Raw genomic sequence first — 18,043 nt, forward strand, 5'->3', positions numbered from 1 at the left:
AATTCTGTTGATGTGCTTCCCTAATCATGCTAATTATACTGCCATATGTTGCTCTCATCTTTCTTTTTCTCTCCTAATGGGACATAGATTCCCTCTTTTGAATATGTCATTTGTTTATTACATTTATCAAGGGTTTTAACATTATATGGAACTTTTAATTGCTTTTTTAAACACTCAGCAGATTGAATATTAAAAACAGACATGAAGGTCAATTATAAATAATATTTAAATTGCTCATGCCATTTTTATTCTCTAATTTACTGGAAATATCAACTCTGCAGCCCTGCTCCTGTACCTACCATTTTCTTGAAAACATACACGTCCCCCAGAACTACTCTGGCTGCAGTCATAATTCTGCCCCACCGCAAACCACCTTGTGACTAGCAGAATAGGGGTCTTTTGTGATGAGCAGAATAGGAGTCTTAGACAGGAATGCTAAAATAAAGATGCATGGTGCATCGTATTACAATGCTTGACACAAATACGCTGCCATTCATTCCAGTTGTGAACTACTTCACCAAGGGCAAGTCCTGCATGACCAACCTAGTGGCGTTCTGTGATGGAGCAACCACATCAGTGGACAAGGAAAGAGCTACGCGTGTTGTCTATCTGGAATTCTCTAAGGCCCGTGACACATTCCCCCACAACATCCTTCTCTCTAAACTGGAGAGATATGGATTTGATGGGTGCACTGTTCGGTGGATGAGGAATTGGTTGGATGGTTGCATCCCAAGAGTAGTGGTCAACAGGTCAATATCCAGATGGAGATCGGTGACAAGTGGTGCCCCTCAGGCATCTGTACTGTGATCAGTAGTGTTTAATATCTTCATCAATGACATGGAGAGTGGGATCGAGTGTACCCTCAGGAAGTTTGCAGACAACACCAAGCTGAATGGTGTGGTTGACATGCTTGAGGGATGGGATGCCATCCAGAGGGACCTAGACAGGCTGGAGAAGTGGGCCCGTGTGAACCTTATGGGGTTCAACAAGGCAAGTGCAGGGTCCTGCACCTGGGTCTGGGCAACCCCCAGTATCAATACAGGCTGGGGGATGAAGGGATTGAGAGCAGCCGTGCCGAGAAGGACTTGGGGGTGAAATGCTGGACATGAGCTGACAATATGTGCTTGCAGCCCAGAAGGCCAACTGTATCCTTGGCTGCATCAAAAGAAGCATGGCCAGCAGGTCGAGGGAGGTGATTCTGCCCCTCTACTCTGCTCTGGTGAGACCCCACCTGGAGTGCTGCGTCCAGCTCTGAAGTCCTCAGCGCAGGAAAGATAGGGATTTGTTGGAGCAGGTCCAGAGGAGGGCCACAAAAATGATCAGAGGGCTGGAGCACCTCTCCTATGAGGACAGGCTGAGAGAGTTGGGGTTGTTCAGCCTGGAGAAGAGAAGGATCAGGGGAGACCTTGTTGCGGCCTCTCAGTACCTAAAGGGGGCTTATACAGAAGATGGGGACAAACTTTTCGGCAGGGTCTGTTGCAATAGTACAAAGAGTAATGATTTTAGGCTAAAAGAGGGAACATTTAGGCTAGATATAAGGAAGAAATATTTTACGCTGAGGGTGGTGAAACACTAGAACAAGTTGTCCAGAGAGGTGGTAGATGCCCCATCCCTGGACCCATTCAAGGTCAGGTTGGACAGGGCTTTGAGCAACCTGATCTAGTTGAAGATGTCCCTGCATTCTGCAGGGGAAGTTGGACTAGACAACCTTTAAAGGTCCCTTCCAACCTTCCAACCCAAACTATTCTATGATTCTATGAATCTACTGGAGTACCCCAAACAATAAGGCAAATGTTCATTTCTGACTGGAAAGATAAGGACAGTTCTCTCTCAAAGGAGAAAGGTCTCCATGAAAAGGAAGTGCAATTTTTATAAAAGAATTTAAGATGGCTTAAAGTTGAGTAGTGCTTTTAACAGAGTCATTAGACACTCAAGAGTGCTCTCCACTGCAGAAAACAATTAGTGAACCAGATGAATACAGAGAAAGCAAAAGGCAACCAATTACTATCCAATTATCAAATTAATTCTTTGTATAATGACACTGGCTCTCTTGGATTTTGTGCAATTGCATCATAGGTGAATTTGACCCTTTGGCTCACTGAATTTGGATGAAGATAATCATATCAGACTTTATACAAATAAACAGCAAATACTTTCACGTTATTTGATGTGTGTTCATGGTATTATGAGACAAGTCCCAAAGTCTTACTCTAAAGAAAGTCCTTGCAGATTCAGGAGTGTTGCTTGTACGTGCGTCAGCATTAGGCCCTATGTGACAATGAGATAGCTTTATTACTGCAGTCCAAACAAAAGGGAAAAAAATCTATTCTGTTTAACGGTGTTCCAGCCCAAGGCGCAGATTTTACCTACCATTTTGATTTTGACTACCTTATTTTTGTATAATTTTATATCACTTAAAGTTTGTAACAATGATCTATACAGGATGTTACAAATGCACAAAACTCATCAGCTTTAAAGTTCACGTATTACGCAATTTGTCAGAAGAGCATTTTTGGTTAAGATATTATCTATCCAAGCTCAGCTAATGGAAAGTTCTCCAACAGTTCTCCACAAAAGGGCTATAAGCAAAGGACTTGCCTGAGCACAATGGAAGTATTTTGCAGCAAAGTCCAGCCCAAACCAGTTAAAATCCCAGTTTTTATAAGAGATTTTTCACATTTATAACTTTGTGGTTATGACTTGCTCCTTTGTTCCCAGGGGACTACTTAGAAATTCACGATTTGATAAAACTTCTGAATGTTTGTCCTGGGACATGGAAAAAGGGTCTCTGGAGACCTATTAGATAATTAAATGACCGGGAAAGTGAAATTATCCCAGGGAAGTGGTCTAAATGTTTGCATAGTGTGTTTGATGGAGGACACTCTTTTCCTTATAGTATTAAATGCCATTTCCACTCATTTTTCCATACCAGTTTTCAAAGATGTGATTTTTCAAAGAATGATTTAAAAGTGGATGCACTCCCCTCTCAGACAAACCTTTGTCTGCTAAACTACTCTAAATTTAAATCTCTCTAAGTTGCTGTTGAAGAATGTTAGTTGTACTTACATTTTCCTCTTTCTCATGTAATAACCGTATAGTCTGTTACAAATATACATTTTAGACACTTACCACTGGGGATCTTGATGTATTTGTTAATTTGATGTTATTTTGGTCACAGTAGTGGTTTGTTTGACTTCCGGCATCTCTACAACAGAAGGAGGTCCTTTGCGCATGTAGCTGGGATAGCATCTGGGAAAAAGAAACTGCAAAGAATGTGATATAAAGTAGTTGTCTTGATTTTTTTCCATCATGTCAGGATTTGATACGCCTCTAGGTCAATGGGATTCTTTCCATTCATTTCTGATCTGCATAGGAAGGGGCCCTGTTTACTACCTGCTCCGCTGAACTTGGATGATCTACACCATGCCATGGAGGTGCCTCTGAAAGTCGTAGCCTTCCTGAAGAGTTGTTGCTAACGTGAACAGTCCCATTGACTCTATAAATACCAACCCAGAGTAAGAATTTTGGAGGGTAAAAAAACGTTCTGTTGGTTATGGCTTTCTTCATGTGAGGGCTATTTTAGCAGTAAAGGCTAAGAAGGCAAGACTCACTTCAAGAAATTATTTTCAAGAGTGCTATGAGGATGCGAGTGAGCTTGTACAGCAAACTGGCACAGGTATGGAAAAAGTGGGGAGTCACAAGCAGGTGATAGGGTTGGAAAGAACGATTTATGTTCCGCACGTTTCAAAGACAACCATACGCAAATGAGCAAACATGCTTCAGGAAAGCAAATTTGTAACTAACACTCAGGAGCTTGACAATCCTTGCCCTCAAATCAAATTTATTTGGGAATATCATCATAGGAAATACGGACAAATACAGCAGAATAAAAACACACAGTTGTAGATTGCCTTGTTGAAAATTAAATAAAAAAATACCGGCTAGATCATAACCCATAACAATATTACATAATATATCTGTCAGGTATCTCAAGATAAAAATACGAAATAAAACTCTTGAGGGCTAATCTATAGCTACAGCTCCTCAGTGTGCTCAATGCAGGGGTACATGCCCATAATGCTGTGGGAGAGATGCATATACAAACACCATTTCTTATGGCCCCATGCAGTGTTTTGGTAGCGCAGCCTTAGAGGTTCGAGAGATAAACTATTTTTCGGGGAGAGGCCCTCTCAAGAAGCCTTTCTGCCATCGAAACGCAAATTTCACCCCAGGTCAAAGCTTTAACTAACACGTGTTGGCTATATCAGTCTTCACCAAAGAAAATTTCTCCTTATCCAAACAACACACCAAGCTTTGGGTCATGTCCAGCTAAAGTCTTGCTAAGAATAAAGGAAGAAAGAAAGAGAATCAGCTGGCATTAACGTAAAACTAAGGACTCTTCTTCTTGTATTTCAGTAACACCTACCACAGTGATTAAAACTGAATACAAATGAGCAAATAGGATTTTTCATACACAAATCACATTTCTATATTAATGAATGAGTTCTGCAGGCAATGAGTGCCTCCTGTGAGATCAAGAGCTCCTTCTAGTTTCTGCAACAGGAGATCCTGGTGCCGGCTATAATAACAGGACACTGAGAGCCCCCCCAGGATGCTCTGAGTACTCTGCAGAATCCATCATAATTTCTGCTTGTATTTCCAGGAGAAAATTCTTGCGGAGTATATAAATCAGGCTGGGATAGAGACACAGAAATAAAAGTCAAGTTCAACTATGGTAAAAGTCTGAAATTGAAAACACAATAAAAACACTAAACTCTGATCGCTCCAGACTTTCAGTCTCAGTGAATCATAAATTACAATGTTGAAGAACACTGTGTAACAAACAAATACCTAACTGGCCTAGTTTTTAAAGGTATCGGTCGTCTTTTGTTCTTTTCAAATTTGGTGGGAACTGCAGATGCTCAACACATCTGAAATAAGGTCCCAAGTCCTCAGATCTTAAACAAGATTTTCCACTGCCACAGCATATGGCAATTTACAATTAAAAAAAAAAAAAGTCTGATATGACCATTATGTTTCTTCTTTTGTCATGATGACAATAAGAAGACATAAGATGGTTTACATTTTATTATAAAGGGAAAAAAAAAGAGTCCAACATTCCCCAAAAGGATGCAAAGGTGCACGGAGTGGTCCAGGCTACTAATGATTTGCTCAAACACTAGCAGAGAATATATAAATTCTTAACTCTTAGCAAAAAATATCGATTGCGTTATAACATATATGATACAATTTCATTCGTTAACATTTCATTCGTTAACTGCACTGTACAGAAATTTGTCCATGCTAAATACAAGCCCTGGACCAGATACACAAAACAATTTAAATGCACTTTTTACATCCTATATGCACAAACATTTCTTAAGTTAAAACTACGCACACTACTTGTGCATAGCGTGTATATGGCTTACATATTCAATGACAGGAATTCCACCTTTTGGCATGCCCTTATCCCAGGGCTCGGAGCTCGCACTGTTCCCAGCTCAATTTCGATTGCTCCGCTGTCAGAAAAGAGTCAACAGATACGGACATGTAAGGGTCCCTCGGTCTAGGGTGACTGTTTTACCGTTCCTTCTTCAATCGGGGCAAAGCGTCCCTTGTTGAGGTTGAGCCTGATGCCTGTTGAGCTCCGGTTCAATCCCTGAAACAGCAGACGACTAGCACATAGGTCTCAATCGCCCATCGGCCTCTGCATAGAGGGGAGTGCCACCGCCCCCACGAGTCCTCTTCAGAGTGGACCATGGCTGATTGTAAAGACTTTTTGGTCAGTGAGGTAATAACCACAGGGTCCAAAAAGGAGAACTGGGAGTGCAGCGACCTGAGCCGCCCGAGCGCCTACAATGCGAAGGGGAGCGTGGAAGTTTCCTGGCAGGTTCCAGCAGAGGGAAACGAGGTTGGCTGCAGCTGCGTGGGACGGCTGGGCAACGCCAGGAGGGGTCACGTGCAGCTCAAGGGAAGCGGAGATGAAAATGGAGTCTCACAGTTTGGGCTGGAGGGCTCATTCTGAGGCTTCTGGCAGAGGTAACTGCCTGCGTGCTCCGTTTTCACCGCCTCTCAGAGAAAGATGGTCTGGTGTTTTCTTTTAATGAAACAAACACTAGCAAGGGTTTGCTGGATCCATGTTGTCGCCTTTGCATTTGAGACAAATTGTGATATAAGGCCTCAGTGTCACCTTCCAGTTCTGCCTGAGAGGCAACACACTATTTTGCTGAAGTGAAGCAATTTTCACGTATTCCTGCAGCTGTCTCTTCCACCCTACAAAACACTAAGCACCAGCTTCACGGTAGGGCTGACACCATTGCTGATGTCTTCCAAAATACTATAGGACTGAGAATGTTTTCATCTTTAATACTGGATGCTATTTAATTAATTTTAAAGAGCTATTTCAAATACTGATTTCTGAAACACCAGTTCTCTCCATATGGCAGCCACCGCAGTGGGGAAGAATCATCATCCACGCAGGCTGGTCAGTGTAACTCCACAACTTCCCTGTACAGTCTACATATTTTTAATTTCAGCTATTTTAAGGAAGCTAACAAGTAGGACTGTAATGTTGCATGCAGCATGGTTGCATGAACAAGTATCTATAACAACGTTTCATTTTGACTTTCCATTTCCATTGGATGCCAGTAGCAGTGACATGTTACAGCAATCCTGGGCAGATGATAAATGTCATGTTTTCACATGTCTCATGGTTAACTGGAGATGTCTGGTGTCAGTGATGCAATAAAGCGAGGTCCAACTTTGGCTGAAAAAAGTATTTGGGCTAGTTTAAGAAAGCAGAATAGAAGAGGAAATAACAACAACAAATACAACTGAAATCTTGCGAGCTGTTAAGTGCCTTGAGTTACCAGCTCAGGGGGTTCGGTTTTACACTTTTGATCATTTTGTCCAATCACTCTTCACAGAAACAGGATGATCCAAAAACAAGTTGTCAGATAACAGCCTCTGAGAGCATGGGGTAGGAACAGCTAGAGGAGTTCTTTTCTCCTGCAACAGAGATCAAATGAAAACTCATAGCAATAGATTTTTTTATATTATTACGTCCAGTATTTAATATACTTGAGCTGAGGATGTCTTATTGCATGACCATTTAGTCTGACATTAAGGATTCAGAGATGTAAAAGTATTGTTTTTCCCTTCTTTATATTGAATGGGTTTTAAGGGGACATGGGAAGTGGGGTGCCCTGTATCCCTGTTTCAAAATTTTGTAATAAAACCACAACTGGAATAGAACAAAGAGGATAATAAGAACAATAAGCAAGTCTTTATGCTATAAAACTCTCCCGATTATAAGAAAGAAATGACAAAATTACCTGCCCTGCCTGAAATGTCAGAAGCTTTTAAGAAACAGCAAATCTAGTTCTGTATCAGTGCTTCTTTCTGCTCAGTGGCTTTTACGATATCTTCTGACTTCTTACAGTGTTTAGGCTCACCTGGAAGATAAAGAAATGTGATTGGGAACCTGAGTGAAGAAGTTACTCAAGTTAAGAGCAGCCCTAAACAGACAGGAACCTTTTTCCCCTGACTTTTTAAGGTTAAAATGAGGTTTCAGTCACTGCTTTCTTTAATTGCCTTCTCACCAGAAGAAGAAAAGGATTGAATTAACTAATCATTATGGTTTAACCATAAGGCAAAAGATGATAGAATGAAAGCAACAGATCACAGCATGAAACAAAAAAATGAAGACGCTTACATGAGTAAGTGTTAATAAAGTGGGTTTGGTTTTGGTTTATTTTATCTTCCAACTTCCTGAAAGTCATAATTCACCCTCTACAGAGAAGTGCTGTTTAAATCCTCTTTAATATAGGCTCTCAAATTGTGAGTAAGCTTCTCTCAGATAATAAAAGATGCCAGTGTCAAGTTCTAAGAATTCAATTAATTCAATCAGATAGGAGAAATGACACGGAGTGACAAGAGCAGCTTTCAAACTAAGTGATACAACATGAATTTCAAACCAATAATCATAATAGTAAGCTGTTGCTTAAACCCTTCAGTAATTTTGAATGAGTACAGCTGAGGAAATTATAAACTGAGATAGGGGAGAATGTAGCAAACTTACAGTGTTATTTACTGACTATATAGTAATTTCTCAGTTTTAACCAATTGATTAATTTAACCAATTTGATCTTATTGTGTCCTTCCAGTACCTAAAGGGGGCTTACAGGAGAGCTGGGGAGGGACTTTTTACTAGGGCATGTAGTGATAGAACGAGGGGGAATGGTTTTAAACTGGGAGAGGACAGGTTTAGATTAAACATTAGGAAGAAATTTTTCACTTTGAGGGTGGTAAGGCACTGGAACAGGTTGCCCAGAGAGGTTGTTGAGGCCCCATCCCTGGAGGTGTTCAAGGCCAGGTCGGATGGGGCCTTGCGCAACCTGGTCTGGTGGCAGGTGTCCCTGCCCATGGCAGGGTGGTTGGAACTCGATGATTTTCAAGGTCCTTTCCAACCTAAACCATTCTATGATTCTATGATTCTATGATTGAGTGATCCCACCAGTCATTAATAATGCTGAACGGAAAATGTGAAAGAGGAGAAGCATAGAAGTCTCAAAAGCAGAGAAGATGAGCTGGGAGAAGGATAAAAGTTATAAAAATAAAAATACAGGCAGGGGAAGATTTTTGAAAGACAGAAAACAAAGGTACAAGCAGCTAAAAGGGAACCCATGATGTGTGATCTGAAATAAAAAATGAAAGACAGTGAGTTGAAGTTGAAGAAGAGGCTCACAGTTAAAAAAAAGAGAAAGGGAAGACAGGAAAGGGAGCTCATGAGAATAAAAACGAAGAAAGAAGAAAATTAATAGCCATGAATTCACCATGGCATCACTGTAAACAAGTGAGAATTGCTACTGATTGTTCCCTTGTTTCATTGGCCTGAACAGTGGCAGAGTGGGCACTGCCCACTCTGTAATGCAGCCACCAGCAGGTGGGCCATATTCCCCCAAGCAGCACTCCTCCCTGTCCCCTTTATTTTACATAATTTAGTGGGGGGGTAATATAGACAATCAGTTCTCCAAAGGCTTTTAAAGACTCAAAATTGGACTAACATGAATTACAACAAGAATGTCTCCAAATCTCTCAGCCTGCAGTTATTTTTGGAGGGATTTAGCAAAACTTTTATTACTACCCATAAAAACAAAAAAGGGGATGGGGAGGGGTACGAAAGTAAAATCTATTGATCTAAATATTTAAACTTTATACTTGACTTAGAGTGGCTAGCAGGGTTTTAGGAGCAGGATAGGAGTGGTCTGTGAAGGCCTTGTAAAACAAAAATTTTGTATGCTTAATTCTCATAAAATTTAAACATGGACTTCTAAGCCATACATAACTTTCTTTCTTTCAATGCATCAGTTTTTGTACATGATACACTCTGCCCTCTGAATGGTTGCTCATGGCTGCTATTTTCTAATCCCTCTCCTTTTTGTAAACACATCGTTTGCTCTTTTAATATGATGTTCCCTCCGTCCTCATCCCAAGTATGAACACAGGTGCCTTCTCTTAATACCAGGAGCCTGATTTACTGTTGCTCTGTTTAGCCACACAGAGTGTGCGCAAGGGACGCAAACGAACCAGGCGCCACAGCCATCGGTGCCCGCTTTGCATGGATGCAAAGGGTTCCACACTCTGTTGAGCACCACAGGGACACGGTGGCACTGAACGGTCACTAGAGTGTGCATGGCACGGGTGATTCTTTGATGTCACTTGCATTACCATAAATCAAACTGACATGTTGTTGATGTGGATCTGCCCACTGCTATTTAACCTGGTTACCCTCCAGAGGCTTTCAGTCACCGACTGCTGAGGACGTTGAATGCTTTGTGTAACTCGATGTGACTGGGTAGTCCTCTGCTGTCATATAGACTGAAGTTACTGATAATCTGTTTTATCACAGATTTATTATCTCCTTTACGTTTTGATATTAAGGATGAATGTGGCGATCATCATGAGTGAAAAGTTAAAAGTGTGCCAATTAGCATTTATAAATCATTGAAACATGGAGTCGTTTAATTAAACATAAGCAGTTTTTTAAAATTAATGTTCTAATTAATAAATCACTCAGGAGAAAAGGAAAATCACCACTTGAAAAAAAAAATCACCTTATAATAGTTCCACTTAATCTTGTAACATGCAATTAAATGAAAGTGAGATGATGAAAAGGACAAAGGTATTGTGGAGAAAAATGACATTCAGTCACAACATGAGTTCTTGTAATAGAGACCCTCCAGTTTTCCCTTCGCACTGACCGGGACCCAGGGCAGAGCTAGTCCTGTTAATTAATGCAATAGTCTACAAGAACACCTAGAAAGAGATGTGACACAAGGAGAAAAAAACAGTCTTTTTCTCTTTTTTTAATGGGGACGCCCCTCACCATAGTATATCCAAACATTCAGTGACGGTTCCCAAGAATGCAAATAGATCAGCTTCCCATGTTCCCCATCTCTGTGATAATTCAATTGCTTACTCACAGAAAACCGAATGGAGTTTTCTGCTTTTTATAAAGGACAGAATAACGGCAGCTAACATATGACATTTCAGGCTGAATAATTATGTTGCTTTTCTTACTTTCTACCTTATTCTCCCAGCCCCAGCACCTGCAGGTGCTTACTTCTCCACCCCAGGAGTCAGCAACAACCTTGGGCACCACTTTAGCCTTCTACGCCTCATCCTCAGTACAGAAAGAACAGAGGTGCAAAAATCTAGCATGGAGAGTGCTAACGATGTCCTGATAGATGTATAGTGCTTCTTAGAACACTCAAATAACTCTCGTTTGGGAAGCAGGGAAAAAATGTAAGGTCACGTGTATGCTACCTTCTGGTTGCTTAAATACCTTCTGATTGCTTGAAGTGACATTACATTTAAAATACCCGACCTCGGTTAAAAGAGTCCTTTCTGGATCTACCAGCCATCAACAGAGGTGCAAAAGTGAAAAGGGGGGATTCTCCCCATACTGTACCTGAGCAGAGTGCTACTGCATCAAACACAACACAATTTCTTTTCACTGTCTTAAACGTCACTTATACAGAGAAAAAGGAGGGGGGGGTGAGAAAACAGAGACTGCTGTGCTATTTGTAGTTATGAGTCTTCTACACACACCGCAGCAATGAAAACTCTTGCAAAAACACTAAGTATCTACATTTACACACCAACAATAACAGTTTAATGGATTCCCTCCATTTAGAATTATACTAAACCATTTCACAAACGTGAAAGAGAAATGTGAAACACCTCAGCCTGAGTTTTCCCTTTGGTACCAAATATTGCAGCCTATTCCAATACTAAATGCCTGAATTGCCTTTCTTTTCACTTATCTTTAAGACGGTGGCACAATCTCTGCAGAGGTACTTAAAGCTGCTGCTGAAACCCAATATTAATGTTGCCTCAAAGAGCCAGGACCTGAGTCTCACCACGTGTTTGCAGAAAGTCTGCTGCCCCGGCCCCTGTGCGTGACACTGGTGTGAATACCTGCAGTATACTTTTGTAATTGGCAGACACAGAAAAAGCCCATCACATATGTCATTTACTTATATCATTTATGACATAGTCGAGAAATTAGTATTAGGTCTCTGCAGTTTATTAGAAGCATAAAATTCTGTGAAAGGGTCAGTGCTGACTTAAAAGATTACAGTATTTAAATAATATATAGATAGATTTCTCACTATATAGTAACATGGCTGGTTTGTCCTTAGGAAAGAAATTTCTAAGAATATAATGACATAGGCCCTCTGTAAATCATTTCAAAAGACCATAAAATATTCAAAATATTTTTCTACGACATTTAAATATTAGGAAAATAGGGAAACAGGGGACAGGGAACTGCTGGAGGGTCCAGCAAAGGGCTACTAAAATGATTAGGGGATTGGAGCGTCTTTCTTACGAGGGAAGGCTGAGGCACTTGGGTCTCTTTAGTCTAGAGGAAAGAAGACTGACGGGGGATCAGTACTTATAAATACTTAAAGGGAGGGTGCCAGGTAGATGAGTGATAGAACAAGAGGTAACGGGCACAAACTTGAACACAGGAAGTTCCATCTTAACATGAGGAGGAACTTTAATTTGAGGGTGGCGGAGCACTGGCACAGGCTGCCCAGAGAGGTTGTGGAGTCTCCCACACTGGAGACGTTCAAAACCCGCCTGGACGCTGTCCTGTGCAACCTGCTGTAGGTGACCCTGCTCTGGCAGGATGGTTGGACTAGATGATCTCCAGAGGTCCCTTCCAACCCTGACCATTCTGTGATTCTGTGATTCAGTGAAAATGCAAGAATAAAATGTTAAATTTAAAGTATAAATCAAACTATTTAATGACACAAAATCAGAATGTCAATGATACCGTGACTGACCAATAAACCCCCATAGTGGAAGAGGGCTCAGTGGAGATGGGGAAGGGGGATATGCCCATCAAGCTCAGCAGACAGGGGTGACTGACCAGAGCTGTTGCAAAGAAAGCTGAAATCTCAACCCAAAAGGGAGCAGAGGGTGACCTTTGGTTTAGATAAGCACTTATGTCAGTTGAGTGGATCCACCGACTCCACTATCACAGTTGAGGGGGATCAATCAGTGATGTAGGTGTTTCTCCCTGAGTTCATTAGAACAGTGCGACTCTCTCCCCGACTTAGCCAGGCCAGCATGGACGGAGTAAATATGTGGCTCAGCCCAAAATAGAGTATAAAAACTAAACAACTAGCAAAAGAATTTAGAAGAGAGCAATGAGCTTGAGCTGGCTTCAACCCATGTATGCCTTATTGGTGACCGGGGACACCAGGCCTCGTGACAGTGAACATATTCTAGAGACTGGTAATGGGACTCACAACCAGCACTGTCATTGAGCTGTGTACTGCAATTGCTCTATTTTGCTGTGTTACTTACATTTGTAGCGTGCTTTCAGTATATTTTGTATCACTCTGCTAAATCAGAAATTCCATGTAACATCAACTGTCTTCAGATAGGTAAATTTGGTATTAAACGTTACATCCTTCACACTTGGAATATCTAAGAGAACCTGGTCAGAGGGTATTGGATTCTGACACTGATATGCTACAGAAACCAGGCAAAACATTCATCAAGCTCTCCATTTACCTCAGTATTTATCTATGCTGAAAAATGAGCACTAATAATAACTGAAGGAGATGGATGACACTAAATTTAACATACCACAGAGAATGGAAGTTTCACAGAAAATGACAACTAAAAATGCCTTTAAATATCAGATGCCTTTAAAAATAACACCTAAGCAATATCCTTGTTCTCTACGTAGTAGCACTCTACTAGAAATTTGTGATAGTGTAAATCAGAAATCCAGCTTCATCTTGTGGTTTTCTGACTTGAGGGACTATGAATTACTTATGAGAGGATCCATGAAAGGTTCATGACACTAAAAGAAATGCAGACTTACTTTGTTTAGGCTTAAGTTGGCTGACCAGGGACGTACATTTCTACTGGAAAAAATTAAGGATTCACAGGTCTAAATAGGTAGAAAGTCACTTTTCTAAAATGCAAGATCCAAAGAATTGGGCACACAAAAATTCTCTGAATTTCCCATGACAACACCGTTTTGACAATATAATTTCCTGTGACAATATAATTTCCCGTGACTACCTTTGTTCACAAACCATATCAGATGAACAGTTTTCAAACTAATCTGAAGACCTGCTCAGAAGAGAATTTTATAATGGCTAGGCATCTTTTTGATCAATGACATGAGCAGTGGCCTTTCCTTTTTACACGCCCTCGCCAGCAGGAAAAGGCAGAGCTTGTAGTAAAGAAGGGTTTGGAGAAAACCCCTTTCAGTTCCATATCATTTCCAAAGATGTCTATACAGCAGTTTAAGATTTTCAGGCACAGATGTTTAGTTTGAGTAGAGAACCTACATTTCTATACCAAAAAAATTTCTGTGGTGATCAGCAACAACTGAGATGTGTGCTGCAAAACCTACAATGGTTCAGACGTAAGTGGGAAAACCCCTGTAAGGGAGTATTGGCGCATCGCTCAGCCTCTGGAGTTGCCTTAAAAATAATTTGCTGCTTCTTTTACTGTGTGATTAACCGCTTGATGTACTTATGTCTCCTGCTATATCTCCCCTTTTTCCATGACTTGTTATTAACCTGTGGTTTAAGTACTACTGCCTCTTTAGTGATGCAAGAGCTGAGCAATGTCCTTGTACGAGCTCTGGCTTTTAGTTCAGGACCTTACCAATACTATTTCCACAAAATAATTAAGTCAATCTCTTATTTCTGTTTCATTATTTATCTGCAGTCTTTTTGAATATTGCCATCTCTGGTAAAGGAACATCCTTGGATTGGTGGAATTCATGTTATTAAATCTTTTTTAGCACCTTCAAGAGAAAAATAGCTTCCAGATCATGTTTGCCTTTGGAAATACACTATTACAAACTCAACCACTTCTTACCCTTTTGCAGTTTGAGGTTTTAAAATACAAGGCATTCTGTAGAAAATTCCCTGCCTTAGAAAATTAATGGGATTAGCTTTTTCTAAAATAAGAAATCTCTGTTCTCATAGGAAAGGTGGAATGTAAAGATTGACAAGGCACCAGAGTGCACTAACTGCATGCTGAGTTGTATGTGACCTCTCAAACAGCATTTTTGTTGGTCAGCCATCTAAGGACCCCCTCGGACAGCTACACCACATCTGCCTTCTGCATCATTTGAAAGATAAAAGATGCAGATTTTCCCACTGTGTTCCTCATCCAGGAGACGGGAAACATCTCTAAGGCACTTGAATTTCAAGTTGGGCTTTAATAAGAAAATTGGTGTAAAAAATACATGTCAAAAGACAGAAATGTCAATTATTAGACAACTTCAAATGCTGTGAAATTAATTTTAGTATAAATATTTTGATTTAGGACCCTAAATTAACCATCTGTTATTTCTGATGGAAAAAACCTGTCAACAATAAAAGCATGGTGCGCTGGAATGCAGAACTCCAGAATAAGTGGGAGTTCTCCATAAAAAGCATTTTTGAGAAATATGCCAAGTAGTCATATACTTAGGTTTAAGCTAAGCCTTATAAGCACTTCAATGCTGCTGCTCAGACAATGCCATACTTCTGGCACAATATTGCAAGGCTCACTGTCATAAAAGCATTAATGAGTTTAGCATTTTAATTAGAAGTGAGGAAAAGAAGTGTCATTATATGCCTTGATTATTCTTATTACCCTAATACCTCAAAGCTTATTCTAACAATAAACAAATTCAGAAAATAAAATGTTAATGCACAGTGTCTTACTTTGATAACATCTATTCCTATTGCTTGGGCATCTTGCCCTTGATACTGTCTTACAACCACCAGATACTAAATCACAGTCAGCTTGTCATAGCATACTTATATTCTGAAAAAATATTCGGAAATTATAGGGATTTTCCGGCTGCTCCACTTGTTCTGCAAACTACAGTCAGGAGAGTGATCTTTCTGATTAAGAGAATGACAAAGTCCCATGCCTACTACAGTTAGCACATTCCACCTACTTAAAGTTAACTCTAAAATTCACATTACATTTAGTACAAAGGATGTGGTTTGCAAAATAATAACCGTATCGGGTGCCTAAACTAAGGGGGGTGCACTTTAATAGCATAAGAATAACTACCTATTCAAAGAGAAAATGTTAGATAGTTCTGTTTTGAAAGTTTACCTCATTCTCCAATAACAAACTGCTATTTAATTGCAAACATGCATCTTTAAATTACTTTAAAAACATTCTGTCAGTTCAACTAAAGGTCTTGGCATTTTATGTCAAAAATTTTCTATAGGATACCAAATAGCTGATATCAAGAAATGGTATTTGTTTACATCAAACAGCTTTTATTTGATGGTTTTAGGACACCACTGTTTCTACACATGCCTGAAGAAACTGTCTTACACTGATGGTTTGTACGACACCTTATTTTGATATTTTACATTACTGCCGATGTTAAACAGGGAGATACCAGACACTGCTGCAGCTTCACCCTGGACAGCTTCATTAGATTGACTGGTGCTCTGTGATGAAGCATTACCATTCAGTGGGTCTGTATTCTGTGTTTCTTGCTGGGCATCGGTGAGATCTTTCTGGTTCGGATCAGAGTTAGTGCATTTTTCTGAGTTGGATTCATCACTCAGAGGAGTGTCGAATGAGACTACTTGTAGGACGATGGATCTGGGAGGACAGGTTGTACCATCACTTCCCTGACTACTCTCATTTTGTATCCTTGTTGTCTCTTCCTGTAACTGTGCATCTGTGGAATTTCTGCTTTGGTCTTTTTCCTGTTCACCAACATTTTTCACAAGTTCTTCTACAAAGAGGGAACAAAATATGTGAATTAGATAAGAAGGATATGCCACAAATGTTTGATTTCAGAGTAGTGAGTGATAGAGCTGCACAGGGGAACACTGTGAACATCGACTTTCTGCATGAGGACACATGCACTGGTGTGTTTAATATGGGTCAGATTCTGCTCCTGATTACACTATTGCAATTCAACCATAATGGTCCACCTTCTGGTTTGATCTCTAATTTGTACCTCTTTTTTTTGGCCATAGTACAGAAAAAGGAGCATCATCAGACACACTGATGTAAGCTGAAGGATGGGAGCAGGAGGACCCCATGCTGCAGGCATGTCCCCCAGCAGTGGTACTTACCACCACAGGACTAGGAGGAGCAGAGCTCATCAGTTCTGCAACAGAGAAAGGGCATGGAGGGGACTACCTTGCTGGGGATGGGGGAGGCATCAGAACTGAAGGGAAGCCCTGAAGGAAGTTGGCCTATCAGCCTGGAAAAGTTCAAAATGTCAGCTAATACAGAGCTTCAGCTGGAAAAAGTTATAGAGGGTTACAGGCATGCAATCCAGTACTGCTGCCATTATGGCTAGTGGCACATACAGGATGGGAAAGAAGAAATATGGGGGAAATTGTGCTTCAGGGGACAGCAGCTACAAGAGAAAATAATGTTTGTGGAAGGCTCTGTTCCTTGCTCTATTGCAGAGACATGGAGAACAGTACAAATGAAATGGCCCGGAGTAAAAGGAGACAGAACAGAGCTGCACAGAGAGGTGGTACTAGAGGAACTAGAAGATAAAGAAAACAGAGATGGAAAACTTGTGATGGAGGGTGAGAAGTCTGATATAAAGTAACTGTACCATCTTCATCTGTTTCGTAAATTCAGATTTTAGAACTAGTATGGAAGATACAAAACACTATCAATTCAAAAAGTGAAAGCATTGCAGTTTGAACAACACCTCCACAAAACAGCTGTGTGACATTGCATAGAATTCCTAATTTGGCTGTGCACACTGTATTAAGGAAGGAAACCAAGCAGTGAGATATTTATTGAGTTCAACTGGCAGCTCCCAGAAATTCTGGTTGTGACTGACCAGTCCAAATCCAGACCAAAAGTGATTACTTATGGCAACTGAAAGACAGTCCAATCTGTAATGACATTTCTGCCACAGTCAGCATTTGGCATCTTCATCACCTCACTTTTCTGAATGCAAAGTAAGTTCCCCTGAAATATAATTTGGCCTGTGAAACGGGACGGAAAGGAACACCTCCAAACCTGAACTGATGTGCAGAAGCATGAAATAGTTACATAATTTCCTTCTTTTGCCAGCTCTTATACTTCCTGTCATACTTTTTAAAAAATCAAGAACTTCCAAATTTGAGCAATTTCTAAATTGTTAAGCCAGGTTTTTTACAAACTTTAGAGACCTGGTTGTTTTGAACTCCAAATCTTCTGAAACGTGGACAGGTACTCTTTTTCTACAGACTTCAATGCAGCTCTTACAAAGAAGTGGTTGGGCTAAAGGCATTAAGAAATGTGTATATGCAACTTGAATCAAATCTGATGTTCACTCCAGATATGTTAATTAAAGCATCTGTCACTCATGCTATAATCTACCTACCTACGGCTTTTGTCCCAAGAAACTGATTTACGTGCCATATTTACCTCCATATGGCAGAGCTACAAGCATTTTGCCTTAACATTATAAAAAAGCCAAGGAAATTCCAAGATAAAATATTTCAGATGCTGTTCAGATGCATCC

At 40.4% G+C, this 18,043-nt stretch overlaps 1 protein-coding gene across 1 annotated transcript in view; it reads right to left on the reverse strand.

Annotated features, from left to right (window-relative positions):
* Positions 1-6,977: 6,977 nt before the first annotated feature.
* PDE1A (phosphodiesterase 1A) overlaps positions 6,978-18,043 on the reverse strand; it is a 47,414-nt gene continuing 36,348 nt past the window's right edge. The window contains exons 12-14 of the mRNA XM_082484558.1: positions 16,022-16,297; positions 7,335-7,454; positions 6,978-7,008 (exon numbers count right to left, since the gene is read on the reverse strand). Of these exons, the coding sequence (XP_082340684.1) occupies positions 7,378-7,454; positions 16,022-16,297 (353 nt within the window). The 3' untranslated portion in view covers positions 6,978-7,008; positions 7,335-7,377. The remainder of the gene's footprint in view (positions 7,009-7,334; positions 7,455-16,021; positions 16,298-18,043) is intronic.

This window comes from Vanellus vanellus, assembly GCF_965231255.1.
Source record: "Vanellus vanellus genome assembly, chromosome: 5".
NCBI classification, from domain to species: Eukaryota; Metazoa; Chordata; class Aves; order Charadriiformes; family Charadriidae; genus Vanellus; species Vanellus vanellus.